Source organism: Gastrolobium bilobum, unplaced genomic scaffold (genome assembly GCF_033153095.1).
Source record: "Gastrolobium bilobum isolate Gb01-03AN ecotype WA unplaced genomic scaffold, APGP_CSIRO_Gbil_v1 utg682, whole genome shotgun sequence".
Lineage (NCBI taxonomy): Eukaryota > Viridiplantae > Streptophyta > Magnoliopsida > Fabales > Fabaceae > Gastrolobium > Gastrolobium bilobum.
This window is the reverse complement of record NW_026898450.1, coordinates 60,813-73,200: the sequence shown is the minus strand read 5'-3', so window position 1 is coordinate 73,200 and position 12,388 is coordinate 60,813. Positions and strand designations below refer to the sequence as shown.

Here is a 12,388-nt window from a genome sequence, read left to right as displayed (position 1 = left end):
TTTTTTAACTGAGCCAAATCCCGATTCTGCTGAGCAATTTTCTTATTTTGCTGAGTGATGAGCTCTAACAGTTGTTGGGTGGTGGGCGGATTTTCATTACGTATTGAAATTGGAGCAACAGATGAAGCTGATTTCTCACGTGAAATCTGTGCTCCCTTCTTCTTCCCCTTGGAACCGTTTTGAGATTTGCTTCTGGTATCAACCATGCTTTTGATTTGTAAAAGAGTGGGATTCAAAATTTATCGTTCCCCACATACGGCGCCAATGATCTGACTAGTCCAAGATTGGTTGGGCCAAATTACACACTGTTGAATATTGAAGACTTTGGGCTTTGAATTGTAACATGAGGGCTTGAATGTATAGTGGTATGTACTTCTTTGTGCATGGGCAGTAGTGAAATTCTGGCACAATGGAAGTGACTGAGGGGGGGTACCTGCAAAGACACTCCTTCAAGTCAGTATCAATGCTAGTGAAATTCTTGGTGCCTTTCTGGCTATTTTCTTGATGAACAAGTCTATATAATAGCATGTCTTCTTAGAGTAGTGACAAGCTGGAGTTGTCTTCCTTGTGTTGACCCTTATGCGCGGTGGAACTCATCTCGTTACTAAGACTTTTCTTAGTCTTTAAGTTATATAAGGCGGTTTTACATTATCGTTCGCGCAATGCTTGTTGTGTGTATTCTGCACAATGAGATCACTGCGCTTTCATGAGCCCTTTTTGGACTTTAAATCTCATGGGCCTATATGTTATCCAGATCAATTGTATTTCTAAATTATTGGAATCCATCTCTTTCTCTTTTTTGGGTAAATAATCCATCTCTTTTAAGAACTATATAACTTCTTTTGTTAGAGAGACCGACAAAAAAATATGTTTGAATAATTGAAAGACTTAAGGGGTTTATATCCCTTATATTACAGGGAAAAAAAAGTTTTTCTTACATACACAATAATGAGAATTGAGAAAATGGAATTAGGAGAGACAAACTAAAAAACTAATGGCCCCATATTTTATTGTGTATGTGGAAAAATGTATTTTTCTTCTGCAACATTATTATTATATAACCCAAGACTTAATTATATAAATAATTATAAATAAAAATTAAATACAAAATAAAAGATCTCATCCACTAAAATATCATGTTATCCAAAAAAGAAATTTACTTCTTAAACCAGAAAGTTCACAAATTTTTTTCGTCATTCCTCAACGATAGTAAGTAACAATAAAAAAGAAAAAAAAATCAAATCAAACTGATTCTTTGGACTGAAAATTTTGTGAATTGGTCGGATCGTTAGTCTAGATAACATTAAAAAAAATCAAATAATTAGTGTATTAATTGAACCGGTTCAAAATTAGTAAAAAATAATCAACTTAATGGTGAAAAATCAGTCTGTACTTTTCTATAGACAAATGAAGTCTTAAGTTTGATGTTTATAAATAGGCTTTAACGACGTCGTTTTGATTTGAAAAATTAAAAATTTAAATAAAAAAGATTATTATAATTTTGAAATAAATTATAATTACAAAAATACCTTGATTTCCGTCTCAAAACGATGTCATTTTGAACTTAATGTAAATAAGTTATCTACATTGACTGTAGAAAAAACGAACCCTTATATATAAGGGTAGTATTTTTCTTATGTTATATAAGAAAAGTATTATCTCATATATTCATATTTTTAAATGGGTCTTATAATTTATTTTTTTCGTCTTCAACTATTTTCTCTCTTCTATTTATTATTTAGATAGGAGATAATCTTTTTATTATATAACATAAGAAAAAATATTACCTTATATATAAATGAGATTAATGTTTCTCATGTTGTAGGAGATAATTTTATCTCCTATACACATAAAAATATATGAGACCTATATTTTTTTTTCTCTTTTCTCTTCACATGATCCAATATGGGTCCCACATATAACATAAGAGTGTATGAGATAATATTTTTATAAGACCCATTTAAAAAATATGAGTGTATGAGATAATATTTTTCTTATATAACATAAGAAAATTATTACTCTTATATATAAATTCTTATTATTTAATGTGTTATTGATATATTTTTTTACCTAATATGATACTTTTATATTAATTTAGAATTTCTCTTAACTTAATTTATTATAATTTTATATAATTAGTTATTTAATATATTATATAATATTAATAATATGTACTTAATTATCACCATTTTATCACAATTCAATTGTATAAAATTTAGTACTAGGTCCTAATAATATGGGTCCGAAGGATGAGAACAATTGAAAAATGATGAAAATCAACGGGCCATAAGTAACTGTAAGTAACGACCATAACTGAAATTGAGGGATAATTTACGACATTGCCACCGCATTCTCAGTTCCTTCTTCAATTTGCAAAAAACCAGTTATAACTGCCTCACCCTCTTTCTCTCTCACTTTCTTTTCTCTCTGCATTTTCTTCTTTTCTTTCTCTCACTGCAGAAAAAAGAAAAGCTTCAGTTTCTGGTCTTCAATGGCACGAGTCGACTTGGACGGAAACCCGATCCCGCCGATGACGATATGCATGATCGGCGGCGGCGGGTTCATCGGATCCCACCTCTGCGAGAAGCTTATGGCTGAAAGCACCCACAAGGCCATCGTCGTCGACGTCTCCTCCGAGAAGATCAACCACCTCCTCGAACGTTCCCTCCCTTGGGCTAACCGCATCGAGTTTCATCAGATGAACATCAAGAACGATTCTCGCCTCGAAACCCTCGTCAAAGCTTCCGATCTCGTAATAATCATCGATTTTCTCAATGTGTTTTTTATTTATTTATTTTTATCCTAGGTTTGATTATTTTTGTAATCGTGTTTTTTGTGTTCTTCGTTGCAGACGATCAATCTTGCTGCGATTTGCACGCCGGCGGATTATAACACGCGCCCGTTGGACACCATCTACAGCAATTTCATTGATGCGATTCCGGTGGTGGGTTTGCGAGATTTTGTCGTTTCTTGAGATGGGTACTCGTCAATTTCGTGTTTTTATTTGTGTGTGTGTGCGTGTATGATTGAATTGTTTACATGTAATGCAGATTAAGTATTGCACTGAGAACAATAAGCGTTTGATCCATTTTTCTACGTGCGAGGTCTTTGGGAAGACTATTGGTAGCTTTCTCCCTGAGGAATATCGAAAGGTACCTCTTTTTGTTTCTGCAGTTTATAGTAGTAAACAAATATATGATTTCATATATTCTTGATGAAAATGAGTATCCTTTTTGGCATGAATGTCTAGTCCTCACATCAGTGTAATGTGTTAAATTTGCACTTGATTAGATGGTTAATTTTCAAAGCTAATCGTAGTATTTGGTTTTTTTTTTTTAGCTAATACATTTTTATAAATAATTACGAAAATACTTATTTATTTTCATTTTGTTTTTTATTTTTAAGAATTTACAAAGGAAATGGTCAACATTTCTTGCATAATATTTCTTACTTTTTTTTTTGTAATTATACTTTCTTACTTACTTACCATTGGCTTTATGAAGGAGATCTTAATACATATGTTGATGTAATTATAAACGAAAATAAAACACAAACATGCGCCATTTAGTTATTGTTTGATTTAACATGAGTTTGCTTGATGCAGGACCCAGAATACTACATGCTTAAAGAAGATGTCAGTCCTTGTATTTTTGGTCCGATTGAGAAGCAGAGATGGTCTTATGCCTGTGCAAAGCAAATGACTGACAGGCTTATATATGGTAAACAACGAGATGTATTTTACTTTTGTTTATGATAGTTATGATTAGATTTTCTTTTTCTTCTTAACTTACTCTTCAGTACTAACTTGAAGCTGAGCACGCGGAGAATGGCCTCAAGTTCACCATTGTGAGACCTTACAACTGGATTGGCCCAAGAATGGACTTCATTCCTGGTGTGGATGGCCCAAGTGATGGTGTCCCCAGAGTTTTAGCTTGCTTCAGCAATGTAACATCAGCTAGCTGGTTCTGTTTCCTGTTCATGTCTTCATGATCTTAATACACTACTGTTTTTCTCAAAGTTTCTTGTTACAGAATCTCCTGCGAGGCGAGCCACTCAAACTTGTTGATGGTGGACAATCACAGAGAACTTTTCTCTACATCAAAGATGCAATTGAAGCTGTTATGTTAATGATTGTAGGTTCAGAAGTAAACTTCCATGTTTCTATATGACCTGCCATGAGCTTGGACTAATGTAGATGCCAACATGTCGCAGGATAACCCTGAGAGAGCAAATGGGCATATCTTTAATGTGGGAAACCCAGACAATGAAGCATCTGTGAAGGAACTAGCTGAGCTTATGATACAGGTAGCCCTAAGCTTCCTTCGATATTAGCTGTTCCACTTTCTAACATTAGTCTATTGATAAGTTCTTTGCCTTTGTTTCGCAAAGAAAAATTAACAGCTTTTGCTCATTTTGTCATTTCCATTAAGGTTTATGCAAAGGTGTCTGGTGTACCTGCGTCTAGTCTATCAACTCTGAATGTGAGTTCAGAGGATTTCTATGGTAAAGGCTATGATGATAGTGACAGGCGCATCCCTGATATGACAATTATCACCAGGCAGCTTGGTATTCAATCATTAATTATTTTAAATCTATGGTATTGTTCTGCAGAATTCCAACATTCTTCTTAACGTGTATTCTCCTGGGGTTCAGGTTGGAAGCCAAGGACACCTCTTCATGAATTGTTGGATGTTACCCTCCAATATCAACACCAGACATATTCTCATGCTATCACGAAAGAACTTTCAAAACCGTCAAATTGACTGCAAATTGACAATGTACATGCGGCACTGATTGTGAGGTCATAGATCACAAGTGTATATCTATAGTCATTTCTTCTTCTTCTTCTTCTTCTTTTTTGTAATAAATAGTCATATCTTCTATTAATTCTTCCTGTAACTTTAGCTTTTTGAAATCAAATTCTTCCCTTTTTCTTTATTTTTTTTCTTCCTTTTTTTGGGCCATCATTTGCTTGTTTTTTTAAATTTAACTAAGATCTTTATTAATCTCGTCTCCTACCATAAACACAATCATAGATAAAACCTACTCACCTAAATAAAAAAAAGTTGAGTTATACGAAAATCGATGAATATATAAAAAGGAGAACTACTCTTCATGAGTAATTTTTCCTTTTAACTAATATACACCGAGTACTTATACAAGTTAAGAGTCAAATGATGTGCCATATACAATTATTTCAACATTTACGTTGGAATGTCTCTCTTCATTATTCTACCTCACTGCATTTATATATGGGTTTAAATTCTCTTATGTTGACGTAGAGAATTCTCTTATGCAAGTGAGATGTGGAAAGTTGTTTCATTCCTTTTTCTTTTTTAGAAAATAGTGGGACCCACATGATTTGTTTCTATAGCACGAAGTAAGCCATCTCCTACTGTAAGAGATTAATAAATCCCTTTATATATACCTCTAAAGCACAGACTCGTTGATTTTCTAAAAATGTGCGTGTCAGACACGCAGTCAACTCTCTGACACGCTCCGACACATTTTTTCGACACGTGATCAATGCTCTTACACTTTTTTTTTTTAGTCTTAATTTTATTTTATTAACTAAAAATAAAATAAATCATTTATAAATCAATTTTTTTCTGTTATGAAATTTGACATGAAAAATTAATAAGGTACGAAAAATTATTTTTATTTATATTTATGTTATGAAATTTGAATATTTGATTGTTTATATAACTTATTATATACTATTATTTGTGTTAAATATAAATTATATTATATATATTAAAAATATTTTTTAATATCAAAACATGTTCCAACGTATCGAAATATGACATTTTTTATAATTAACGTGTCGGCGTATCATGTCGTATCGTGTCCCGTGCCGGTGTCCGTATCGGTACATCATAGATATATACTATTATATCTCACCAGTGATTGATGAAATTTCATACCAAACTTGAGATATATGTTACTCTAAAAAATTGTTTGTTGTGATTCATAAATCCAACTCAACTAAAAATTAAAGAAGGAAAGAAAGTTCCAAGCAGTAAAACTGATTACAAGGGATAATTGTCTAGTTATGAAAAAATTAATGCAACAGAAACTAAATTAGACTTTCTAAGATGAAGCTATGCAACACCAACTATGTAAGCATTCCAAGAATCTTGTTGCTGAAAACTTGTTGCCTCTTCATATTTTACATCCTTTCCCACACCAAATCCCTCTGTTCGTACAATCTCTGTGGTGTCTGGCATCTCTCGAACCCAAAAGTGAACAGACCGAAATCCAGCCTCTTCTAAGCAATCCCTGATCTCAGGCAACGTCCACCTGAAGACACCTCTTATGCTGTTAGAAACAACCAGAAATACAAAATGTAAACAAGAATACAATGTGTGTTATTGAGCTCAATACTACTGGTGAAGGAAGAAAGTGAGTTGATTTTGCTGATTCATTCTTTTTTCAAGAAGCTGTTTTCAGAGGAAGATGACTGCAGACCCTGGTTCAATACTACTCATACCTGGCCTGTTTTGGAGGACTCGGAATTGAAGGTATTGCAAGATCCCATAACCGATTCTCTAATCAGAGAGGCATTTTTTTCTATGAATGGCCTTAAAGCTCCTAGACCAGACAGGTTCCCTGCCCTCTTTTTCCAAAAGAATTGGGAATTATTGAGACTTCAAGTTACTGATTGTGTAAAACAGGTTTGGAATATACCTGAGATGGTGAAAGAGCTAAATAAAACCCACCTTGTTCTTATTCCAAAGTTGGCTAAACCCGAAAAAATCAACCAATTCAGGCCAATTGCTCTATGCTCTGTTATCTATAAAGGAATCAGTAAGTTAATTGTGGGAAAGCTGAAGCCTTTACTAGACAAGCTAATTTCTCCTCAACAAATTAGCTTTGTCCCTAACAGACAGATCCAAGACAATATTATCATTGCTCACGAGATGGTCCATTCAATGAGTAGAATGAAGGGGAAGAGGGGTTTCTTTGCTATAAAGATTGATCTCGAGAAAGCTTATGATCGGATGTCCTGGAAATTTATCCATAAAGTTTTGTCTGAGGCGAACTTCCCAATATCTTTGGTTAATCTAATCATGCAATGCATCTCCTCCTCTGAGTTGGAAATCCTTTGGAATGGCACTCAAGCTGGTAGTATCTCCCCAAGTAGAAGCTTAAGACAGGGTGATCCATTATCTCCCTATATCTTTGTCCTTTGTATGGAAAAGCTTTCCCATTTGATTACGGACTCCTTGGAGAAGGAGTGGAAGCCAATGAAAGCTGGGAAAGGTGGGCCCTCCATATCCCATCTCTTATTTGCGAATGACCTGATGTTATTTGGAGAAGCTGATACTGACCAAATAAGGATTGTGATGAGCTGTCTAAACAAATTTGGCAGCATGTCTGGCCAAAAGGTGAGCCTTAAAAAATCCAGCATATTTTTCTCTAAAAATGTCCCTCAGGATGTTGTGAATGCTATTGTGGAGATTAGTGGATTTGCTCATACTAAGAATCTGGGAAGATATCTTGGTTATAAAATGAAGCATGGCCGTGTAAGCAAATTGCACTATGGAGAATTAATGGATAGGGTCAATAACAGGCTCCAAGGTTGGAAGAAGCAATGTTTGTCAATGGCAGGGAGGATTACATTGGCCAAATCAGTTATTTCAACTATTCCTATGTTCAACATGCAAAGTAGTCTTCTTCCTATGGGAATTTGTGATGAAATTGAAAAATTACAAAGAAAATTCATATGGGGAGATACTAATAATCAAAGAAAGTATCATGCGATTGGCTGGGATTGTCTTAAGTTGGCTAAAGATCAAGGTGGCTTAGGCATCATAGATCTCAGAAAGCAGAATGAAGCTTTTCTCCAAAAGTGTGCCTGGAATATTACTCAATTTCCTTTGCAGTCCTGGGTCCAGGTTCTTTTTTCTAAATACAGTAGGAAAAAGGATTTGATGAAAGAGGTGAGTTGTAAAACTTATGATTCCCACTTGTGGAAAAGTCTGTGCAGAATTTGGCCAAAAATGCTCAATAACACTGTTTGGCAGATAGGTAATGGGAGAAAGATTAAATTCTGGAAAGATGACTAGTTGGGAAGCAGCAGCAATCTCATATCTCTCGCAGCAGCCCCTCCGGCAGATGAAGACTCTGATTTGACAATTAAGCATAGTAAATTTTGCTCAGAGGAGGGTTGGAACATGCAATTTCTTCTAAGTCATTTTGATCAAAACACTGTTAATCTGATCTTAGCCATTCCTTATCCAGAAGATGGGGTAGGAGAGGATATAATTGTGTGGAAAAATTGGAATCCGAATAGTTCTATTGTTAAAATGGCTTATTGCAGTCAGACAGCTTCAAATTCTGCTCCTACAAACAGCTGCTGGAACCGTGTTTGGAAGTGGAAAGGAAAAGAGAGAATCAAGATACTCTTATGGAAGATGCTACATGGAAGAATGTTGACAAAAGATAGAGTTGCTAAATGGAATGGAGGGTCGAACAGCTGCCATTTATGTCCAGATCAAGTGGAGGAGTGCTTACATGTGTTCAGAGACTGTTTTATGGCTAAAAAGGTTTGGCTTTTACCTATGTTTCATCCTCTTCCCCAAGGATTTTTTTTCAATCCTGTTTCATTCAAGGAGTGGTTATGTCTTAATCTAAATATTAATTCATGCTCTGGAAAGGATTGGAGAGATGTATTCTTTATAGTTTGCAACTCTCTTTGGATTTGGAGGAACAAAGAGATACGTGAAGAAGGTTACAAGAGACCTGTGGACCCCTCAATTCCTCTAGCTGCCCAAATTGAGGAAATCAGATGCAGTTTTGTTCACAGGTCCAGAGAGGTTCTTAGCATACCTGCTCCCATTAAACCCGAGAAGTGGACAGCCCCTAATCATGGTTATTTCAAACTGAATGTGGATGGTGTTGTGAATGGGGAGAGGGCTGCTTGTGGAGGTCTCATAAGGGGTAGAAATGGAGACTGGATTGGTGGGTTTTCGGTTTTCTTAGGTTCCTGTTCCCCCTTAATGGCTGAATTATGGGCTGTATATCATGGCCTTGTATTTGCATGGAACAACAATTGGAAACAGATAACTTTGGAATCAAATTCCTCTCAAGCATTAAGCCTACTTACCCTTAGGGGTAATGACACTCGAAAGCTACCATTAGTAGCTAAGATTCGAGTTTTTCTGCAAAAGGAATGGAATGTTCAGTTAAATGGTATCTCAAGGAAGGCTAATATGTGTGCAGATTGGATTGCGAAAAAAGCCTTGGATGATCCCCTTGGTCTCTCCCCAATCTCTTCTCCTCATCGTGCCCTCCTCAACCTGCTAGCTGCTGATATTCTGGATCCTGGGTTGGATACTGCTGCAAACTAGGAACCTGTGTTTTGTCCACTGGCTTTTAGTTTTTAGAGTTTCTTTTAGTTTATTTCTGCTGCTTTGTGTTTCTGTCTGTATCGTTTTCTGTCTTCTGCTGTTTGGGGTGTTTTAGCCCCTGTTGAATACCAAAAAAAAAAAAAAAGAAGGAAAAAAAAAAATACAACTACTTACAGCCGCCAGCTGTATGAAAATGCATGGCGAAGTTTTCTCTGCTGCTTCTTGATATGAAAATGGAGGCTAATCCTTGTTTTCCGCTGAATAATATCAAATTCAGCTTGCTCCCATACATACTGCAGAATTTGATCACAAAGACCATATTGTTAAACATTATTTATTAACTTAAATATTTGAAAGAAGAAAGTTAGTACGGATACACTCGTTTCCGTGCACTAATTCCATATATGATGCAATTCCATTGGAAAAGCATAATATCCCTGTCCCACAGGTTTAAAGGTTATAGCTCCTCAAATTTGGTGTCATGTAATATATGTTTATATATCCAAGGATTCATAAGAACATAAAAAGAACAGAAAAGTCAGAGGGGAATAGCTACAAACAGTGGCAGATGAGAAAAGAAAAAGCTAAAAGAGAACTAGAATTGGAAAATTAACATGAAACTCTGATGATATACCTGGAAATGCAATAAGTCAATTACAAAGAGTGAAAATACCATAAAGAAAAGGGTAGGAAGTGGGAAAATTGTGGATCATGGGGCAACAAAGTTGAATTTGAGGGTAGAATGATTTTAGTAAAGAACGTTACAGTGCTTATACTTTATGTATCAATCATCTGTCCTGTTTCCCGTGCAAGTGTGTTCAAATTTTCTTTGTGCATCCAAGTGGATTTACACCACATTATCCATGAAAGACAATTCCACATAGATTGTAGCAACATCTTCTAGCTAGTGTACTGAATATTTACAAATTTATATCATACCGTAAAATTAGGAAATCTTCTCTGAAGCCTTAACTTGTGCTCTGAAGATGTACCCCCATATAAATCCATCACAAAAATTCCACCTTCAGTTGACAAGGCATCACGAGCATGCTTGAAATACAAAACCAAATCTGCTCGTTTATGGAGACAACAGCAGCTGTAGTTAAAAGCACACACAATATCTCTTCCCGGCAGTGGAAAGTTTCTCTTAGTAAACTTATCATCTTGAGCAGCAGAGCCTGTTTGAACATCAGATTCCGGCACACTGGTCTGCAGATTCTCTCTGTTCTGTGACAGTGAAATGTGGCTTACCAGCTCCTGGGGATCCATTCTCACAAGTTTAGACTGAAGAGGTTGTAGGACATTCCCATGAAAGAGGGATATTCTAGAAAAACCATCAGCCCCAAGTTTAGGTATATTGTTTTCCATGCACCAATTAAGTGCCTCAAGATCCAAATCTAATCCTACTGCTGTCCTTCTTGGATCACTGCGGAGCCATTCTGTACTGTCAAACATAAATCACTGCCTGGTAAGCAGACTCGGGCCGACATAAAAATATCAAGAGATATCAGAAATAGAAAAGGATTACATCAGATAGAACCCCACTTACATATAGATAATTTACTAATCTGACGTTTAGAGCCATAAAAGAATCAACAATTTGAAGTTTAGAACTGAAACATCCTGAGGAATAGGATGCCATCCAGGATACAAAGCAATCATATTTTTTTAAACCAAACCAGATTTTATATCCACATAAAAAAAAAAAAAAAAAAAAAATCACAAATGCCACGATGTACCTAAGAAACGCAGTGCCACAGAAATCTTCTTGAAGATGGAGGGGCATCCTTCCACCCACGTACATGAGAAAGAACTTTTGCATATAACTTATGTCTCCTTTGGGAGACTGCATAAACAAAAAGCATGATACACTAAGCCAAATTTATGCACTTCTCTATCAGGGAAAAAATTCACAACAACCCATCTATTTCGTGGTAGGAAACATAGAAATACACACTTGAAAAGTTCAAATCTTGCGCATTCCATCTTTCATTTTAATAACCAACCAAACCAAGCTGGTCCAAATGAAAAAAAAAATACATTTTTTTTTTAAGATAGGAACACGAACCTGCACAGATTGTTGGTAAAGGAGGAACTTGGAAGGCATATTAAGTGATGTGTTTTCTTGATTTTTTGCTTCGTCTTCTTCTCCCCCATTGATGTCATCATCAGCGTCTTCTTCTTCTTCTTCTTTTTCTTCAAGGTCCTTCTCTTCTTCATGCCTTGGAGAAGAGGAAGAAGAAGGGGAGGGTTGGTAAGGGTGGGGAGCGCTGTCATCATCTTCTAGATAATAGTTGAAGGACCTTCTCTCATGCCTCTGTTTCTGCTTCTCTCGTTTTCCCATTCCACCCTCTCTACACTCCACACACCTAAAAACCTCAATGTCAAATGTCATCATACATTAGCCTATAGTTTATTTTTCTTTCTTTTTCTGAAACAAAAGAAAATTAATGACAATAAAGGAAGGAAACACTCTAATTTATTTGTACTACATTATATGATAATAGAATTGATATATCTTTGTCATTTTAAGATACACAGTTTTCTATTATTTTAAATATATTAATCGTATTTGGGTATATTTTTTTTTGTTAATATTTTACATTCTCTTCTCTACTAAATTAGAAGGAAAAAAGAAAAAGAAAATATTATGAATGAGAGATATGATAAAAAAAAGTCAAAAAATATGGATAGAAACAATTTTTTCCATAAACTAAATCATACATAAGTCTGGTACAAAAAAAAAATCATACATAAGTCTTCACTGAGAAAAATAATATATTAATTATTTTGTTTATTTTTTCTTAAAAAATTATTGTGTTTAGTTTTTTTCTTAAAAAAAAGTGAGAATAGTTTTGATGGGAAACAATATATCATGCACTGATATTTCAAAAAAATTGAAGTGTCATGTTCGATATTTTTTGACACTCTAACACTCGTTGTAGAGACTCAAAAGGATTTAAAGGTTGGTTTCGTTATTTTTTTAGTTCCAGCTATTAAATATGTTGAATTACGATTATATGTTTAATATAAAT

At 35.0% G+C, this 12,388-nt stretch overlaps 2 protein-coding genes across 5 annotated transcripts; one reads left to right on the top strand and one right to left on the bottom strand.

The window, feature by feature from the left end:
* Positions 1–2,491: 2,491 nt before the first annotated feature.
* LOC133316378 (UDP-D-apiose/UDP-D-xylose synthase 2-like) lies at positions 2,492–4,763 on the top strand. Its single transcript, XM_061518121.1, has 9 exons — positions 2,492–2,752; positions 2,852–2,944; positions 3,051–3,152; positions 3,605–3,719; positions 3,812–3,945; positions 4,032–4,133; positions 4,213–4,305; positions 4,431–4,566; positions 4,654–4,763. Exons 1-9 carry the CDS (start codon positions 2,492–2,494, stop codon positions 4,761–4,763), a joined length of 1,146 nt encoding a protein of 381 aa, XP_061374105.1.
* Positions 4,764–5,950: 1,187 nt separating this feature from the next.
* LOC133316363 (uncharacterized) lies at positions 5,951–11,708 on the bottom strand. 4 transcript variants are annotated; one of them, XM_061518103.1, is made up of 6 exons: positions 11,625–11,697; positions 11,422–11,567; positions 11,093–11,199; positions 10,293–10,797; positions 9,528–9,646; positions 5,951–6,300 (listed from the first exon to the last, which is right to left on the bottom strand). In XM_061518103.1, the coding sequence occupies exons 1-6, from the start codon at positions 11,695–11,697 to the stop codon at positions 6,102–6,104; spliced, it is 1,149 nt and encodes a 382-aa protein (XP_061374087.1). In that variant the 3' UTR covers positions 5,951–6,101. The 4 variants fall into 4 exon arrangements, with proteins under 4 accessions (XP_061374087.1, XP_061374085.1, XP_061374086.1 ...); XM_061518101.1 differs by having other exon boundaries at positions 5,951–6,318; positions 11,422–11,708; XM_061518102.1 differs by having other exon boundaries at positions 11,422–11,708.
* Positions 11,709–12,388: the final 680 nt, after the last annotated feature.

Coding starts and splice junctions, on each gene's coding strand:
- LOC133316363 (XM_061518101.1), bottom strand. CDS start 11,697: ATGGGAAAACGAGAGAAGCAGAAACAGAGGCATGAGAGAAGGTCCTTC. Junction 9,647..10,292: donor GAAGATTTCCTAATTTTACG/GTATGATATAAA, acceptor CAAATTCTGCAG/TATGTATGGGAGCAAGCTGA. Junction 6,319..9,527: donor TTTTCATACAGCTGGCGGCT/GTAAGTAGTTGT, acceptor TGTTTCTAACAG/CATAAGAGGTGTCTTCAGGT.
- LOC133316378 (XM_061518121.1), top strand. CDS start 2,492: ATGGCACGAGTCGACTTGGACGGAAACCCGATCCCGCCGATGACGATA. Junction 3,946..4,031: donor TTTTAGCTTGCTTCAGCAAT/GTAACATCAGCT, acceptor TTCTTGTTACAG/AATCTCCTGCGAGGCGAGCC. Junction 4,306..4,430: donor TAGCTGAGCTTATGATACAG/GTAGCCCTAAGC, acceptor ATTTCCATTAAG/GTTTATGCAAAGGTGTCTGG.